Consider the following 19985-nt stretch of genomic DNA (forward strand, 5'->3'; position numbering starts at 1 on the left):
AGACAAATTCTAGAGTGATGAAGGCCATGTAGTAAGCTTGTTTTCCAGCAGATGGAGCATGTTCTAAAAACAAAAACAAAAAAATTGAGTCCCTTTAGAAAAAAAAAGGTTTAGGAGAACTAGATAATAGGGGAAGAAATAGCCATGTACTGAAAAAGGCTGACCTAACAGTTGAGCCTTTAAAGTCTGCTGAGAAATGCTATGTCGTCATATACCAGGGCCCTCTCTTTAATTTTAGGAATGTTTTTGCTCTAGGAACAAAGGGACTGAATGGCTCTCCTTTTATACATCTATGGAAAAAACAGTCTATCAGGAAGAGAATTCTAATGTAGCCGCCATCCCATGTGCTAGCTTTCCTTCTGCAATGACGTTTTGTTTCGTTTTGTTTTAACATGAGAAAGTATTAAAACATGCAGTCACACACTTGCAGTATGAAATGATAGAAATCCAGGGAATCTTTATGACATGATTTTTTCATATGTGTAGACTGACCAAATTTATTTTTTTAAAAATAAGATTACAAAGTTACAGAAAGATGGAAGCAGCAGCTTTAGCGTGGCTAAGACAAGAAAAAGTGGTTACCACATCTATGGCTGAATAGAAATTTCTAATCAAACTGCTTTGTCAAATAGTGAAGTACCACATAATTTGTGTTATTTACATAATTTATTCTGCACACACTAATCATGCAGAATTGAACTATTTTGTTCACAGGGCCAACCAAGAGAGGCTTCACTTAACCCAAGGCTTTAGTTACCCTCCAAATTGGGAATTTCTGCTCAGGCAGCACCATCTGAAGGTGCCGGATAATTAGTCAAAGGTTGGTATGGAGGCTGGAGCATTGGCTAAATATGCATGAAGTCAAAAATGAACTCAGCCACTGTGGCAATATTATTCAGGGTATCCCCAAATCACTTATGCCCACAAGGAATCTTGGCAAAGAAATCCCTTTTTCAGAGGACATCTAAATTAGTTGGATGTGGCAGCTCTATTATCTCATGATAAGGCCTCATGGAACCTATGAATAAGCTTTCTTTGGCAACTTGCTAATAAATCAAATGGCATTTCCAGGCCATCCCTGGGAACCAACACCATGAATGTTAATGCAGCAACAGGTGCAACTACTATTGGGACTTCCAGGATATTCATGGCTTCAGGTGGGAGTGAATAAAACCTTATGGACAAATGGCTATGAATTTTATTCCTAGCTAGTTCATCTCATTCCCTGCTTTAGGAATATTTTGGAAGAATTCAGTGCAGGGCACTGTGGCTTCATGGAGAGTGGTACTAGGAAATATCTCTGTGGGGCTGGGAACCTAGAAAGGGCTTTGGACAAAATCACAGGCCATTTCTAGCTAAAGATCCTGGTATTGGTGGGAGGAGGAAGTCAAAACCAGCTAGAGCACTTGAAAGCACTTTTCCAGAGGATCATTGATACCCTGGGTGAGATGGGAAAAGAGCAGCCTTGCAACAAGTGCGTTGACCAGTGTCCAGGTTTTGCACTTTATATACAAAGCCCTAGTTTCTGAAGCACCTAATTAATTTTAATGACATAAATATGAAAAGTGACAGCGTTACTGACCTCATAGCCATGTTCCTCTGGACACAACTTGCCAAGTGACATCTGTGTTTTCACTCTGCGTACAGCACTCTCCTTATCCGAAAGGCCATCAGACTGGTTAGAGATTTCAATGGGAAATTCTGGAGTCTGCGATAGCATCTCATCCAGCTTCTCAGCCACCTGATCTTTCCGCCTATTGGCCAGCTCATCTGGGCTGTTGGAATGGTCACTGGTATTGCCCTCCTCTCCATCAGACACAGAGAGGTTCTCAGAGCTGAAAGTTGAGTAGGATTGGCAGCTGCTAATGCAGCGATGAGGCCTGCAAATCAAGAACACCTTAATTGGTTTGATTTGATTCAAAGGCTGCATGCGCTTGATCTAGTGAGTAAGGTAGGGTAACACAAACAAGGTGTCAGTAGAAGGCCAAGTCTGACGTTTCTAAAAAAGGTACCTATTATGCACAGGACTTGAAAAAAGTTTTTTTTTTCCTTTTTGCATGGACTCTAGCTTCAATGTTGAGGGAAAGTTAGTATCAGTTTTGAAAACAGACTGGCTGAATCCTGGAGAAGTCTTGGCATAAATTAAGTTATGGGGAGGAGGAGACAAGGAGAGCTTGCAGATGAGGAGGAGGCAGAGGATGTCCACGCCCACTTTGGGCTGAGGCTCCACCTACTACTGGCAGGCTGCCCAGAATGGGATAGTCTGGAACCAATTCAGCCATTAGACCAGAAAAGGCTTCCCACCCCTGCTCTGGATTGTTTCTCAGTCTGCAGGTAAACAAGTAACTCTCCCTTCTGAAGAACCTAAAAAACAAATAAGGTTTGAATCCAGCCTCTAAGTTCTCATCATGCTATAATGAAATTAAATCACATAAACTTCATTTCCTTTCGTTAACTCAAAGCTTAGTTTAGCAATTATGATAAGATTAGAGCAGTCCTACCTCTGTCTCCGCGGGAATTCCACTTCACTATCTACTTCTCCTTCTTCTTCTTCTGAAGAGTAATCACCACTCTAACAAGGAGAGAAAGGGCAATGTTACTTGCCAATCACTTACAAACATGAAGCAACATGGATTCAAATCTAAAAGCAAGTCTCATAAGGTAGCATTTTTCATGAAGTGGTATCTCCGAATACAGCTCTATATAGAAAGTACTCTGAAGCCTGGATACAAGCAATAAATTAAGCATGAATCAGAAAAAGCAAAATGTAAAGCATGCCACTGTTTCTGGGAAGGTTAAAGGGGCCTTACCTTTGGAATGGGTCGCATTTTACACAGCAGTCCTGGAGTGCTCGCAGGATGAGAGGGACCAAGGGATGACACTGACCTTTGGCTGCTAAATTCACCTTCCTCACTCCTGCCAGGAAATTGCACATTTGCATACAAAGGGTCATATGACAGCGCTTCAGGCTGCTCAAGCCCTGGCTGAAGCAACGGTCCTTGATTTGCACCATTTGTGCCCGGTCTACACTCTGGGCAGAGGTTGTATGTACCTTTATTACAACATTCCCAATCATTAGCCTTGCCCTCCCCATCCTGCAGATTTCTCCGTGAATCAGCTTCCACAGCAGCAGAGATAAGGTCAGGGCTAGAGCCAGACATCCGCCGTTGGGCATGATTGCTAAGAGGACTGCGCAAGGCAGCAGCAGGGCCAAAATACCGAAGGTTATTAGCGCAATTGGCTATGTCCTGCCCATGTATGTTTAGTCGAGGGTGATGGGGAGGGTGCTGATGCTGATGATGAGATGGCTGGGCCACTTCATCCTGTGCTGGCTGGTTTTTCAAGATCCCTGAAAAATCATTGTAGCTGCCTTTGCTGTTCCCTCGCCGGTGGCGTGGTTTGCTGCGGTAACGTCCTTTGCTACTGAGTGTTGACATCTTGGGGCTCCCTGAGAGGGGAGAGCCACTAGGCGCCACTTCAGCACTGGATATGCCATCAGACTTCAGCAAGTCAGGCCTGGGAAAGGATGCAAAATAAAGCACACTCTCAGTTAGAATTAATCTATACTAGGTTTAGTTGTATGGAGCTTTCTTCACATGATCTCCTCCATTATCTTCAACATGTCTATTAACAGACGCTTCTGAAGTAAGGTTCTGCTATATATTGCACACTTTTAATTTAAAATAAAATTATGAATCAGCACGCAGCAAAGAAAGCATCAACAGGAATGAAAAGGCTACTCCTGCTGCAACCAAACGTTTGTTCGCATCCAGTGGGTCTCTTGACTTGCAGTCCTTAAAAAAAAAAAAGCAAAACCTGACAATGCCATAACAAAAACTGCCCTTGGATCCCCTTCCACAGTTTTAAAAGCAGTTTGCCATGTACTATGGCAGGCTGCTATGAGAGAGAGAAAATTCCTGGGTGCACAGGAATATTTTGTTTTTAGTACAAAGACATGTATGTATAGTATGAAATAAAAATATGAATTCTGCATGAAGAGAAGTCAAATTCCAGCCTTGTCAGTGTCCACAATACCACTTATACTGCTACATTTTGTAGAGAATCTACATATTTGTTTGTCTAAATTGATATCCTACTTTATTGCCAAAGCCTCAAGGCAGCTAAAATCAATTAACAATATAAAATCAAAAGCACTACAAACAATGAAGAAATAGCAGATAAAAAGAATAAGAGCAATCTAATTCAGGATAAACGCTAATATCATTAAAACAATTAATTGCCATTAAAAGCTCTCAAGAACCCAGGTTCAGATGACATAACAAGCCACTTATTTTAATCATGCGAACTGGCCCATTGTAAATATGGTATGCTGGTGGATCGGCAGTTACTATTACCACTGCAAGGGGAATGAGGTAATGTTTCCGTTTTATGCAAAGGAAGGTTGGATCAAAATTTGTACCATCTAATTGGAGAATAAATGCAGGTTGCTTACCTGTAACCGTAGTTACAAACAATAACGCAAACAATAAAGGAGGAATAATACTAAACAATAAATAGAAGAAGGGAAAAGTTGGAAGAAAAAAACGCCTCTTTAAGAGTTAAACTACCTAACAGCTTCCCTCATGATACTACCACAATGGCAGTTGAAAAGAGACTGGGGGGAAGGCGGGAACCGTTGGAATATACCCAGATTATGGTGGGGGAGGGGTTCCCGCTGGAATCACCTCTAGCTATAGAAGTTTCCCGAAGATGCTCCGCGAAGGCGCAGAGCCCATGTTTGTGAATGCACAGATGACCACAAAGAAAACCTGGACCTTCTGAACATGGCCATTGGTCCTAAGTCTGAACAGAGATGGTGTGATGGAGTGTTGGCCAGACCAAGGCTGATAGGATGGAGGGTTCTGAGAAAAGCAAATGTAAGGAGCTGCTGAGAGGAATCTGGTAGAATTTGCCTAGGGAGTTTTTGCCTGAGGAGGAGTCATCAAGAGGTGTATTCATGAGAGGCTGGGAATCACAACAAGCGGTCAGCAAGGAAGAAGAGAAGCCACAAGGCTGGGAAACCAATCTGAGAGCTACGAGCACACGAGCAAGAAGCTAAAGGGTGTGTTCAGATAATTGCGCAGGGGGAAGAAGCCATCATGGCTTCTTCTCCTCCTGCCCCCACACATGCCACACGCTCAGCCGCTATTTGCATAATCCCCCGCATGCAGCATGGGTTGGCATATCGTCCAAACCAGCATGTGGTGCAGCAGGGATAGCTTCTTACCCACCTGCAAGCTCCACTGCATATTGCAGGTTGTAGGGTAAGTACAAAGCCACCCCCTTGCCATGTTCAGACAACATGGCAACCCAAGCTGCATTGCAGGGGATTATGCAAATGGCAGTCACACACGTGGCGGTGAGGGGAGAAGTCACAATGGCTTCTTCCCCCTATACAATTGTCGGAACCCACTCAAAGAAGTCGCAACTGAGGAGAGGGAGACTCCTAGAGCAGCCTTCCAAAGAAAAATCTGAAGCCTGAGTGTCAGCTTGCGGTGGTGGTCCGAAGCAGAGCAGCCGCTGGTCCAAACTGAAGACTTCAGGGGAAGCCTAGTGAACAGCCTTAACATTGCCAGGTGTAAGTCAAACCCTACCAAAGAGAAGACTGCCTTTCAAGCCCTCATTGCTGAGCCAGTGATCTGTTAGAGCCTGATAGCAGAATTGGCTTACGTTTGATTAGGGTTAGGAACTGGAGCTTCTAACATCTGATTGGTGGAAACAGTAACAATATAGAAGCCCGATTTTTAAAGTAATGGTATAGAAACCTTGTTTATAAAGTAACAGCAAACTTAAATAATCAGCTCTCTTGTTTTATTTCTTTTTAAATAAAATACGATGTAGCTTTTGTTTACTTTCCTTATACCTCTGATCAGTTTAGATCAGCTACCTTAAGAAAAAGGCGTATATTAATTAAAGGAGTGTAGTTTAATGGTAGCAGCAAAAGTGAAGGGAGGGATTGCCCAGTGGTGAGGAGTGACCCTCTACAAGCGGTGGCTATAGTACTATGGATGCCCCAGTAAGAAAAGGCAGTCTTCCACATTTGATATTAGTGTTGGGATTAAAGGGTTCTAGATAAGGCTAGTTTCTTCAACACTCCAGTAGAAGACTCTTTGGTCTAACAGTCTTCCATTAAATTGTTCTTCATCTCCACTGCTAAGACTTTCATGTTACTGGGCCTGTTCAGACAACACAGTAAGCCTTGGCAAATGATTAGTGAGAATATTTAAGCCATGGTTATATAGCTACCATGGTTAGGAATGGTTCACATGACACACTAAGCCATAAGGTTTAGTTCAAAATGATTAACCACCGTGGCTTAGCGTGTCGTCTGAACAGGGTCATTGATTAGGGGACATGTACAGGCATAAACACCATCTCATATACTAATATCTAATTCATCACTACTATGCAGCAAGGAATTAGTCAGCATCATGAGTATTCAGCAATTTTGAGCACATATAGGGACAGCAGATAATTGTGAAAAACTCCTGAATATAGTTATGTTATTTAGCTCACCGTTTAGTCTGGCCTCCAGGCTTGTGGGAGACTCCTCTCCTCTTCATCAATTTTTCCATTGCATTAGTATGAATTATTGGTCGGACTGGGTGACGCTTGTAAGTCCCAGGATATTTCTTTTCCACAGCTTGTTCCCGCCTGCACATGGAATAAAAAAAAACAACCCCCAATCTTCACATAATAAAATTAAAGTTACTGGAATATTACAACTTCCTTCAAATCAATAAATAAGCATCACAAACTTTTCTCCGCATGCAAAGCTCTCATCTCAGCATTTGAAAAAGACTAGTTATTCTCTAGCGAATAACTGAAGTGATCCAGGAATCCTGGCTGTGACTCAGATCAACATTCCAAATGCAAGGAAGTGCAATATAGCCTTTCCCCTTAACGACCTTGATCAGATAAAATGAGGTACATAGAAAACAGTTCAGAAGTGTGTATGCCAGAATACATTTGTTTAGTCTTCAAAGTGCTGCTACAGTACTCTGTTCTTTTTGGCTACAGATACACTCCTTTGCTGCAAAGGAATAGTGACTGCTCTCTTGCACTATACAATAGAAACCTAAACAGAATACCTTCCCCAGCAATTTTGAAATGAATTATACTTGACCATTATCCACATTGGGAAAGCCATTAAAAAACCCACCAGAACAATCCTTGTTCATAATGACTGTAGGCATATATATATATATATATGTGGATGTACGTACTTGATGAGCTCTTTTTCCCGAACCTCCAGCTGTAACATGATGGCACTGAGCTCCATATACAAATTATTGGCTCTCTCCAGTTTTCTCTCATAATGCTCACGGATGTCCAAGGCATGCCTGTGAAAGAGAAAGGAGAGCAAGTCTCAAGAGCACAATCAAGTGGCCTTTCCCAAAAGGAGTAGTGTGCATCTATGCAGAATTGTTTTCAATTAAACGTGCCATCTGCAACTTTTAAAATAAGCAAGAGCGATGAAAATATTTGAACGTTGTAAAATCAAAACCAGGCTTTGGCTATGAATCGAAGCATTCATTACAGATAACTTTATTATGACCCCTCTTCAAAAATTCTAGAATTCACCCACTGGGATTTATTAGCAGGACATTCAGAACAGTTAAAATAAAGTATTTCTTCACACCATGCCTACTTAAGGAATCTCCTTATAAAGAGCTTAGAAAAATTCCTGGCAGATACATCTATCAAGAGTGAATAGCCATGATAGCTGAATGGAACCTCCAGCTTCAAAAGCAGTATTCTTCTGAACACTAAATGTTGGGAGGCAAACAGGGAAAAGCCATTTCTTTCATGTCCTTTTTGTGGGCTTCCCAGAAGCACCTGACTGGCACCTGCTGGGAACAGCATACTAGACTAAATGGATTCTTGATCTGAATCAGCAGGGTTCTTAAGACCTTAACTAAGACCAACAAACCTGAGTTCCTCTCTTCTGCGACGAATAAGTTCTTCATCTAATCGGTGTATACAAGTTCCTTCACTTTTAATCTTCTCAAAGTGCTTCTTTACTTCTTCTCGCCATTCGGCCTGTCAGAGCAGTTTTACATTTAATGGTTACACAACATAACTCATTGCAGTGGCAAACCACACCTAGAAGAGCTGTACTACTCTAGCATATTAAAGGTGGGGGGAGAATCTGGCTTCTCAGTACCTTTATCCCAACAATACTCTGAAAGGCCTGCACTAATTACCAGACTTGCCTTACAAGTCCAACTAATTGTAGCTCAAACTCAAGACCTAGGCACAGATAAATATTGCAAGTCAATTCTAACCTAGAAAATAGCTTAACATTTCAAGACATATTTACAGCTTAATTTCTTCTCAGATCTGTATCCAACCAACTGTTTTACAATTTTAGGACTATTTAGAGCATATGCAAAGCACAACAAAATAGGGAGTAGATGCTTATTTGGCTCTAGACTTCACACCCACAATTCCTATGGATTTGCACTAAAATATAGAATAGTCATCTTGATTACTACAATAATCCAGCTCCTGATCCCATAGATCTATCTTCGACCTCAAAAGTAATACAAGATCAATGGAAATTTTCTGGAAAAAAATGTTTTGATAAAGAAAGCTTATATTCCCTTTGAGAGTAGAATGGAATAAATGGGGTAGGGAAGCCTGTTTGCTATTCTGTAATTTGGGGGGGGGGGGGAAGGGAATCCATTATTTTGTTAAACTAAATTTCATTATCTTGAAGACCGCAATTTTCAGCACTCTCAGGCCCCAAAGAAAGAGACAATATGGTCCAGCATTAAAGAAATGGCTACAGATTCTACTTTTAAGATGAAAAAAGTACTATTACATGAAAGGGCATTCTATACCATTTTACACAATTTGAAGCTGGGACTTCATTCTCTGGGGAGTCTATCCCCTCCAACTACTAGATAAAACTACCAAATTTGGCTTTAATTTTGTGTGTTTTTTAACCTAGTATAGTATCTAGAATTATATCCAGCTTGGTTAATATAAACATTTGGCTATTAGGGGTGTCTTAAGAAGCCGTGTTTAATTTAATTTGATTTATATCAAATATAATTAGATGCATATAGCCAAATCCATTGGTTATATGAATCTGATAAAATAGGCTGGATACATATGAAAGCTTCTGCCACTTAGCTTCATGGTGCCAGAACAGTTGGCTTCTTGGTGCTTCAAATGAACAAGGCTACATTTATGGAAGCTTTTTTTAAATCATTTATTCATTTACTGCATTTTTATACCACCCAATAGCCGAAGCTCTCTGGGTGGTTTACAAAAATACATTTCTTTTCAGTACCTCTGCACACACAGTCTTGAGACCTATAACTGAAAATCTTCCCTCCATGAACTTCCATGTTAAATACAGATTGATTGATTGATTGATTGATTGATTGATTGTGCCTTGGCACTTCAGTATTTCCCCACCCCTGATATAGGACCATCTGGCCTTGCCTCTGCTCTTCTCTTCTTACTAGTGTAAAGTCCATGTTGCCATGGGCGATAGTAGCCCTTCTCCTTTCCTGCTTTTTTTGCCCTTCAGTCCCCATACCAAAGAGGGGCTCATTAATGCAAATGTGGTTCATGCAGAATGAATTCCCCCTCTGAAATTTGCATGCGGTGTGACCCCTCCCTCTCCCTCATGCCCCCCCCCCCAGCTGTCCACTTTCTTCTCCTCGCTGGTGGCCATAGCTTAACCATGCAGTTGGGCCAGGGCCCACCTTCGTGCCATACTGATTGGCCAAGCAGGGCTTTCCATCATCTCGCTGGCAGAGGGGCTACCCTGCCTGCTTGATATGGAGGAAATCAATTGCTATTAAACCTCAAGCTTTGAACTTTTTCAAAGTTTTGAAATTTTTTGCACATCTGCACTCCTCAAGCTTCAGTTTAAAACACAAACAAGCAAAATCGGTATGGTAGATCTCAAGTAAAAAACATTACACTATTGCATTCTTATATAAGATTCCTAGCATATAACTCCAATAAAAGAACATATAATAATACCTAAGATAATACTTATGACGCTGATAATACCTATGAAAGTCCACTGATAGTACAAATTATAGATTTACCTGAGACTTGAAATAAGTCTCCTGAGGGGTGGCTAACACGTCAGCAGATGCAATATCAAGGTGCATAAGTGTCTGTCGGAAAGAGGGCCGATTCCGGGGCTTGCTTTGCCTGACAAAGCAAAGGGAGACCATCCAATAAGTTAAAATATCATTATGGATCTGATTTTTTAATTAAGGGCTCCCTTTTAAGAAGACCTTTAATTTCATAATCTAATAGAATATCTCACAAAAAAGCAAAACAAATGAGATTGCAGCCAGTGAATAGGCTCCCTGGCCCCACTCCCATACTTAGCAAGGCATAACAAACAATTCCTCACATAACAGTAATATAGAACGCTGAATAGCTAGATGTATACACTATCTATCGCTCCCTTTTATTTTATGTATTTTTCCCATGCATGCATTATGTATTTTTCCCCATGCATCTAATTCTTTTTTCACCTCCCTGACACAGGCCACAGCTAGACCTAAGGTTTATCCTGGGAACATCCAGGGTTCACCCCTGCCTGAGCACTGGATCCCCTGTGTGTCACCTAGATGAACAGGTTTGACCCCTGGATGATCCAGGGATAAACCTTAGGTCTAGCTATGGCCACGGTGTAGGCTAACTCTCTTGCATCCTATCTGTACTCTTTTGTCCCACTCTCATTCAACAGTTGGCCTGGTAAGTCTATCAGCATGTTTTATTATCCATAGTACTATTGCTCCAAAACTCAAAAGCCAAAATGAACACAAATGAAACAGACTGTTCCTATTACCAGCATTCATAATGTACATTCTATTCACTTTCTAGACTCTGAAGTAGTTTTATAAAGCTAACAAATGATTCTAATTTATGCTTTAGTTATTTGCACAAGAATAAATTATGATAGCATTTTTTATCTTATTAGTGAATGCAGATAGAGATCTCATTCGTGGTTCCCAATTTGTGGGCATATTGTGGTGTATTGTGGGGTGGGGTGCAATACCAACTGGGCACATTGCACAACAACAACACTTACCATGTTTGCTTCATTAGGATCTTGAATCCATCTGGACAAGTGGAGGGCACAGGAAGGTGCAAGCTATTACTGCCTACACCCCAGATAATGGCTGAGGAGTCTACATCCTTATAGGGAATCTCTCCAGTGAGAAGCTCCCACAAAACCACTCCAAATGACCTGATATTAAATGAAAAAAGAAAAAATCCAGAAATCTGTATTTAATAAGAAGTCTCAGATCTTTTCAAAGAAACATCTTACACAGTGTGCACCTTTTATTTATAAAGAGAAAGATTTATAAAGGTGAAATCTGTCAGACATATGGTTTGATTCAGTGAGAAAGTTCTAATGGATGCAATGAACTTGACTAGTATGAAAATATTACTCACCATATATCCACTTTTTCAGACACAGGTTCATTGCGAATTACTTCTGGGGCCATCCAGGCTACAGTCCCTGCAAAGGACATTTTTGTACTCTTATCGCTGAGTTCTTTAGAAGTACCAAAATCTGAAATTTTTACTGCATCATTATGAGTAACCAACACACTGTAAAGAAAAAATATATATTCAGGGAATCAAGCATGAGAAGAATAGCAATTCAAAGCTTACTTTAGGTTCAATTTTATTTAGGGCACAATCCTATATATGTTTAGACTGGGGGTGGTGGGATCCTACAAATCCCAGCATGCCTCAGTCAGCATGCTATGTAAGACATAAAGAACTGCACCCTTTATGTCTTACACTTCACACACACACTAGCAACTCACTTGGGTGACTTGAGGTCTCTGTGGATGATTTTATGAAGATGTAAATAGTTCATTCCACTAGCAATCCCAGTGGACCAGTCTACAAGCAGACGAGGCGTCACCTTTCTTCCTGCTCGCAACACTTCATACAACTGTCCATGTGCACAGTATTCCATTATTATACAGTAGCAGGGTGCCTGAGTGCAAACTCCCCTAAGATAAAAAAAAGAAGAATTATGGAGGGAAAAAGCCAAACTCAAAACAGTAGGAGCTAATGAGTGAAACCCAGAAAAATGTTGCTACCCATTTACAATTCTCACAATAAATAGCATTTATTGGCTATTCACTATTCCATATTCACCATTTGGTCAGATGTATACCTAAATAGCAAGCGGAATCATGAAATGTCTCCCCAAAATAAACTACTTTATCTTAAACATAAATTGTTGAATTTCATGAAGTGGCATTGGACAGAGTTATATGGACAGGATATAGGGATGAAACATTGAATCAACTTCTTTTAAAAGCCCTTTCATGCTCAGCAATAAAGCTTTCAGGGAGAGAAAATAAAACCTTTGCTGTAATAAAAGACCCAGAGTTTCCACAGAATACAGAAGTTTATTGTTGTTCATGACCAATATCCTTGAAGATAACTACATTTATACAATGGGTTAGCAACTATAGCACTGATGTTCTCTAAAATACTTCATTATTCCTCCTTTCACCAGTAATGGAAGGCTATTGCATTTAAAACCTATATATTTGTTATTACTACCTACTTTTCTCCCATCACATCATCATCACCATCCTTATACAATTATAAGAATGCTATTGTGCCATCAGTAGGCTTGGATAGCTAAAATTATCCTGATGTTAAGATTTTCCAATTAGAACTACAGTTCAGAGGACAGAAACTGCTATAATTTGAGCATTACTGAGCAGGGCATTAAGACATATGAGCATATGAGTCTCAAAGATCACGGTATTTTAGAAAGATTCAGGACAATCAAAGTGTGACCTACTTGAAGGCAATGATGTTAGGATGCTTCAGTTTCCTTAAGTGCTTGATATCAGTTTCACTCTGTTCTCTCACTTTCTTGATGGCCACCTCCTCTGATCGGAATTTACCTAAGAAAACAGCTCCCTGTGCACCGCTGCCCAGCCACTGCAGCTCAGAAATCTCCTCAAAAGGAACTTCCCATGTATCTGATAAAAAAACAAGCATATATGATTGTGAACAGCTGCTTTTTGACAAACAACAAAATAAGTTCTGTGGTCAGTCTGCTGACCTGTTAAACTCAGCTAACATGCAAAATGCTTACATCTACAAAAGATGCTGTTTTTAAAAGAGAAAAAAAGCACCTCCCCTCTTCATCAGTGCTTTCATTAGCTGTTAGGTTTGCGAGGCAAGAACCAGGAAAGCTTCCTCTCACTTAAAACCACAAAGCCTGAAATAGGAGGACAAATACCCTAACAAATCATCAGTCTAAAGAGGTGCTTTTGTAGCTCCTGTTATTAGATATGGTGATTGCAAGCTAGAAGAGCAAGGGAAATGTAATCTCCAAAACTTAAATTGGCTTTTGGAATTCAGAGGTGGGGCTTTGGAGTGCTGATGAATATTGATGACATACTTTTCAGCTATATGACTAATGAGGGTCATTGGGCTGAGCTACCACTAGGATTATTTTTCTGCTTATTTTTCTGTACCAGATATGCAATATCCAACAGAGCATGGATCAAAGCTCTGTAACCTGGCCTTCACATAGTGGCCTAGTTTCAGTGACAGGATAACAGAAGATCCAGTAGTTCTGAAGCACACGGAGGTCAGTAAAGCAAATGAAATCTCTGAAGATTAATTTTGCCTTTGTTGATCAGGGATGGAACTAGTGAGGTCATCAAGCACCTGAACATAAGTGAACTTCAGCTCTGTGCAATTGGAGGGGTCATGTTCATTTCATCAAAGAAGCTCTGAACATTCATTCTCACTGTACACAGAGCTTTTCCCATCAATCAATCAATCAATCAAATGTGTCACTCCTGCTTGAACAACTTTTTGTGTACAACTGATGCAAATATATTTTCTCTTAATTACATTTTAAGCAGCTCAAACTATTTGCTTCGCGATGTGGAACGGCTTGTTATTTACAGGGATAACCTCTAAAGATTATCAGAACAACCACAAATATGGTCTTGTCAAACCTAGGAAGAAGGTTTAGAGACTAATATTTGCATGCAGCAATTTCCACATCCATTAGCACACAAAGAACACAGAAAAGTCACAACACAGATGGCCAATAAATGGCTCAATACAAAGAGAAACAGAAGCACGAAGGAAAAGTTACTTCATTTTAGGACTGCTGAATGTATGTTGAAAGGCAATCAGGAAATTAAACACTGATGCATATATTCAAAAGGATGAACTTAAGGCTACAGCAATTTAATAGAACTCTAGATACCTTCCTCTGCCACAGAGCTTTATCTCTGAAAACATTTTTAAATCTCCACAAAACATAATGGATTTTCTTGTTGAGTTTACCTTGTTGCTGTAGCTTGTAGTCAGTAGAGTAAGCTTTCCCTATAATATTCCATACTGGCTTCAAACAACCAAAGAGTCCTTCAAGAAATCCACCATTTCCACTGCCTGATCTGTTGAACTGGATCTTGATATCATCTGTTCCATTGTTGGTCTCTCCAGATATACCATCACTGTTGTTCTGATGAACAGGAGTTTCCAGTTCATCTTGTTCTGTTAATTGTAGCACACTATTTTCAAACTGGTCCCTGGAATCCTCACTTACACTGGTCAATACTGTGGTGGGTACTGAGCTATTCATGTTCTCTGTTGCATTGCTGTAAAGTAAGCCCTTGTCTCGTATATCCTCTATGATTTCAGGTGAAGGATGGAGACTAGTGGGTATATGATCTCCATGCATCCCACTGAAATCTTTGTCTTCGTTGAGGGCCTCGGTGATAATGGCTGTAGAGGAAGACCAGCTCAGGGGCTCCTGAGAACTGGTCATTGTATTGTGGGTGTGCATGTGCATGGAGCCGACAGTCAGAGATATTGCTTTAAAAATCCCAAATATTCATCCCCAGTGCAGGAAGTAACCACAACACCTGAAAAAGAAACAGATGACAGGATATGAAAATCATACAGTTTAATATTAAGATTAAAAGTACAATACAGTTTGAGAACCACTTATCTAAATTGCCTATCAGTTCTTCAGTTTAAGCCCAGTGACCTTTCCCACCAAACATCTAATAATGGCTCAAGAAACCTTTCACAAAGCCATGGAAGAGTGGCAGCTGGTGCCCACTGAAGCTGGTGGGGTGGAGAGCAAGGCCATGAGAGGTGGGGCCCAGGGGGTCACGAGAGGTGTAGCAGTCAACCCATAACCACAGAAAGGAGAAACTGAGGCACATGAACATCAAAGGAAAGTGTGACTGTCAAGAAAGCTTTAACACTTAAAATATCAGGAATAATTGCATGATTTTTGACACCACAACTGTTTTCTAAAGGACTCACTAGGCATTTGCTTATCAGGTGAATAAGGGTCAGTGCACACCTTTAGTGTGTGTGTGTGCACTTGCAGAATTAGCCCAATGACACTGCAGGACCAGGAGTCCCTTCCTGCCCTGGCCCACAGCACAGCAGCAGCAGCCAACAGAATGAAAGAAGCCGCTGTTGGCTGACAACACACTGTCAGGGAAATTCCCTGGTCCTGTAGAAAGGAAGCAAAGTCCAGGGAAATCCCGATACAAAGGCTTTATTCAAACTACACATGTAGGAGACAGGCAGCCTTCAGCAAGCCGAAGGACAGACTCTCTGACCAACACCCACGCTCAGCAAACCTTTATACATTCAGAGTTGCTGATGATGAACTCATATTTTTCCCCTCCCTCCAGTGATTGATTACAAGTCCCAAAAATGTTCCAAAAACAAACATAAACACTGTCTTATTATTATGGCAGCTATACGGTACAGGTGTTACTTTTTGTTCCTGATAAGGGTCCCCAAGGGCAGCTGGAAAGTCCCAGAGCCCGCTCTGAAACTTTTAAAATGCCCAGTCAGGGTCATAAGGTGTTAAGACAAAGGAAGGATGTGTTCTTCCTGTCCGGGGTGATATGCAGCCGGGGTCAAAAATGCAAGGTCTTCAGATATGAACTTCAGGAAAAAGTAACAAGTGACCGGGAGGGGCTAGGAGTCAGTTTGTGGGCGAGAATCTAAGGCAGGATTTGAATTGCCATTGTCTGGCTTTTCTCAAACTTTATTGACCCTGGGAAGGTGGGGGCAAAGTGTCAGGAATTCCGGGGTGCTTGTGTACTTTTTGCATGGGAAACAGAATCCTAGGAAAGATTATTTCCTTGTCAATACCATAAAGGTTATATACCTAAGTTAGATATCCTTCCATGTACATACAAACTGGTTGCCAATAGAGTAGGACAACAATCCCCAACTTTATGCGCCAGTGGACACATCTGGAATTTTAAGGAAGTGTCATGGGTGCTACCACAAAATGTCTGCCATGGTGGGCACAGCCAATGACAAAAACACCCATTTCACTGCAAGCCAAACTGATGAGGCTAATGGTGAAGTCAGTTACCCAAGAATCTAAATACAAAGCAGTAGAGAGGTCCAATCTCCAACACACAAAACCATTCCTTTGATTCCACAGTTGTCTCACTCTCTCTCATTCAGGATCACCGCCCCCAGCCCGATCCCAAAAAGCTTTGTGTCTCACTCCACAATCCCTTGATCATTACCCACACATGTTTGCATTTTGTGACATTTGCCCTAGTTCAGAGGTTCTTTCAAAATATGTTACCTGTATATAGATAACCCTAAGCTACCTGTTTATCCACACATATTTAAATTCCTCACAAAACCAGTGCCATCTTAGAGTGAGATGAATTCTTCACTCTAGATATAGGTGATACAGAGTCTTCTATTCTGAGGAATAATTTTCTCAGACAAGATTTGTCTTTTGTTTCTTTACTATAAAAATATCAGCATAACAACACTAAATATACATGCATCGATTCAAGGAGATGATACATTCAACATCATCTTAAGTCAAGGCTCCTAAGGGCGGAATCCTATGGCGAGGCCTGTAAGCCTCTGAATTCGGAGGCTTATGGGCATCCTACGCAGAGCAGGAGCAGCAGCAAAGGAAGACTTTTTCACCCAATTAGCTGGGGCATGTCAGAGTGGGAGGCAAGGAGGCTGGGGAGGCCACAGGATATGCCCCCAGTCCCCTCTCCGCCTATCAGCACGGCCCCTTTACCCCCACTCTGAGGTAGCCTTTGTGACCTTGGAGAGAGAGTTGGCACAGTTCTGTCCCCGCCAGTTGAGAGAGGGGGGGAAGGAGGGGGGAGCACAGATTCCTGGATCCGCATTTGGAGTGCCATCTCTGACCTCAGACCCAGAAAACCAAATTTCCCTATGGCTCCCCAGACTCAGTTTTAGTAGGGGCAATAGGATTGCTCCCTACATAGATCAGCAATAATTGTCAGTTTCAAGCTTACCAAAGTAGTTTACAGGCACCATGTAGGGGGTAGCTGATACTTTTGAAGGATATAAAACATGTCTAGATTGTTTGTACCACTTTACCTCATGTTCCATTAAGCCACATTCCTAAAGCTATATTTCTGTTCTTTAGTATCAAGATAAATGATAACATACATGTAAAACATTTTAGAATCAAATGACACATGTGTTTGTGACACAATAATTATTTCTTTGACTCCATCCTGTCTTGTGAGTATGCGTTCTTAAAACGTATCTTTTGTACTTACAATCTGAGAAGCTCTTCCTTGTTACTTTCTCATGTTACTTGTTTTTATGGTTCTATGTCACTATAAATTTAATATGGGCACTGACCCCAAGATATTCCAAGTGCAAAACCTGGTACCTCTTGTCTGGAATCTTTTCTTATCAGTAAAGAGTACTAATGAGCCAAACATCAATTATTAATGGTTTGGCACTTCTGTTTCTCATCTGGGAAGCCTCAAAGAAGACAAGTTTGATTAATCTTGTATAAGAGACCAAGCTGAGTTGTATTAGCTATTGAAATTTCATACTTTAATCCAGAATTCTCTTTGAGGAACCGAATTACTGAATTTCTTAATTCTGCAGTGGGATTAAGGCGGGGACAATATTGAAAAAATGCCTGATTTGTCACAACATACATGTGCACATACACACACACACACACACACTCATATACTCTCCCCCTACACACCATCAATTCATGCAGATAGACAGACAGACACACACACACACACACACACACACACACACACACATACACCTAACAAACTCACACACATACTTCACCCGCCTTGTTGCTCCCCGCTGCCTCCCCTGTTGCTCCCTGCTGCACTTCTCATCCCCCAGTTGCTCTGCAGCCCTCCTCACCACCCCCTTGGTCTTCTGCAGCCCTTCTCCCATAGCCTACCAGCTGCAAGCCGGAAGTGGGTTTTTTTGTTGTGTGTTGTTTTCAAGGAAGTTAGGCATGCTAAGAAGTGCAGCACTGGTCTAGGTTTCAGTCACTCCCCAGAGTGACTGAAATCTCAATTTCCCCAGAGCATTTTGGGGGGCATGTGGAACCCCATTTGGCTTCAGGAATACTCTAAGGAAATTAAGATGTTGAGGCAGCTGTTGCTGGGCCAGTGCTGCTCTTCAGAGTGTGCCCAGGAAGATTGTTTTAAAACACACTTTTTTTTTAAAGTCGAAGGTGTACTGGTACCATGGCAGAGCTCTGCAAGTGCATTGGTGCCCATGGGAGCTGTGTTGGTCACTAAGTATATATTCAGAAGAGGGTCTTAAGGCATGTTTAGAAGAAGGAAGTGTTTCAGAGATACTTACAGACAAGGCTTTTACCTCATTCAAGGACAGCTACCAGGTGTCCAAACAATGTAATCTTCTACTCATAACCCTCCCATGTTTTCCCATTGTGTCTTTTGTCTTTTTTCCTACTGCAGAAAATCCATTAAGGAGAAAAAGATGAAATAGCTATACAAAGCCTTCTAATTGGTAGCACTAGGAGCCCTCCATCTGGAAGCATCCCAGAACCTAGGAACTGAATGAATGCATTTCCTGCTTTTATTTGTCATGTTATCTTGCAGTATTGTCTTGCTGTGAGCTATTTTGTAAATCTGTCAATCCAGAGGAAACATCTAGTTTGTATCTTTGGTCCAGCACAGGAGAAATCCAAAGCTAATTAATCCCTGTATAAAAATTGTCAAAAGGACTGAATGCTACTCCCATAATATGAAGAAAGGCATCTCAAACGAGCTGTTCTTCAAACAGACTTAAACTCAGACAGCTTTATATGGCCCAAGGAAAAGTATCCCTTATTCTGTGAGCACTAAATATTAAATGTATGTACTTCTCATGTGATATGCAGGATATTTTTAGCACTGTTTCTATTCAGAGCATTTTCATGCTCACACTCCTATGACTCTAGAATTGCATAATCTAATATCACAGGAAATAAATAAGGTTGCATAATGACTTCTGTGAAATAGTAAACAATGTGTTCTTTAAAGTTATTTCGGGAAATGAAATGCATATTCATTAATATGATGGAAGTATCATTGACTTGATTTTTAGACTTCTAGATCTAATACAAAAAAAAGGTACAGCATCCTTGATCATCCTATCACACATTTCATTATCTGTCATCCTCCAGCTGGTAATCCACTTTGTATTCTCTGTACAATGTAGCAAATACCAACCAAAGTTGTTGCAGTATTGGAGTAAACATATATGGCCACAAAAGGGAGGGGGTTCTACTAATTAAAATGTAGATCTACTGAGTTCCCAGCAGAAGCCATTCAGCATATAATTTTACATGTTGTCCATTTATAAATACTACAGGTATGCACCAACCATAAAATTTGATTTGGAGTCCGATTCAGCACTTTGGAAAGCAGTCCAATTTGGCTCAGACTAATTTGGAGACCATCTGCTTCGACTGAAGTACTGAGATTTGGAAATCTAAGGAATCATGCCTTCCATTGACTATCATGGGAAATTAAAAATAGCTATAACCTTTTTTTCTGTTTGCAAGCATTTTTCTGTTTGCCTATTAACAAAGGGATTATCCCTGCTAAATTTCAGGAAAATAGGTGCAGTGGTTTTTGTGCTACACACCTTTATATTTTGATATTTTTAAAGGG

General features: G+C 40.9%; 1 protein-coding gene across 3 annotated transcripts in view; it reads right to left on the minus strand.

The window, feature by feature from the left end:
* Window positions 1-19985, minus strand: part of MAP3K13 (mitogen-activated protein kinase kinase kinase 13) — a 52277-nt gene that overhangs the window by 7040 nt on the left and 25252 nt on the right. For all 3 annotated transcript variants that reach the window (XM_063132342.1, XM_063132340.1, XM_063132341.1), the window contains 12 exons: window positions 14338-14918; window positions 12824-13007; window positions 11823-12014; window positions 11443-11601; window positions 11075-11233; window positions 10074-10182; window positions 7934-8043; window positions 7227-7343; window positions 6517-6654; window positions 2811-3516; window positions 2502-2572; window positions 1583-1880 (listed from right to left, as the gene is read on the minus strand). In XM_063132342.1, coding sequence (XP_062988412.1) covers window positions 1583-1880; window positions 2502-2572; window positions 2811-3516; window positions 6517-6654; window positions 7227-7343; window positions 7934-8043; window positions 10074-10182; window positions 11075-11233; window positions 11443-11601; window positions 11823-12014; window positions 12824-13007; window positions 14338-14845 — 2751 coding nt within the window. In that variant the 5' untranslated portion in view covers window positions 14846-14918. The remainder of the gene's footprint in view (window positions 1-1582; window positions 1881-2501; window positions 2573-2810; window positions 3517-6516; window positions 6655-7226; window positions 7344-7933; window positions 8044-10073; window positions 10183-11074; window positions 11234-11442; window positions 11602-11822; window positions 12015-12823; window positions 13008-14337; window positions 14919-19985) is intronic.

This window comes from Elgaria multicarinata, chromosome 8, assembly GCF_023053635.1.
Source record: "Elgaria multicarinata webbii isolate HBS135686 ecotype San Diego chromosome 8, rElgMul1.1.pri, whole genome shotgun sequence".
Classification (NCBI taxonomy): domain Eukaryota; kingdom Metazoa; phylum Chordata; class Lepidosauria; order Squamata; family Anguidae; genus Elgaria; species Elgaria multicarinata.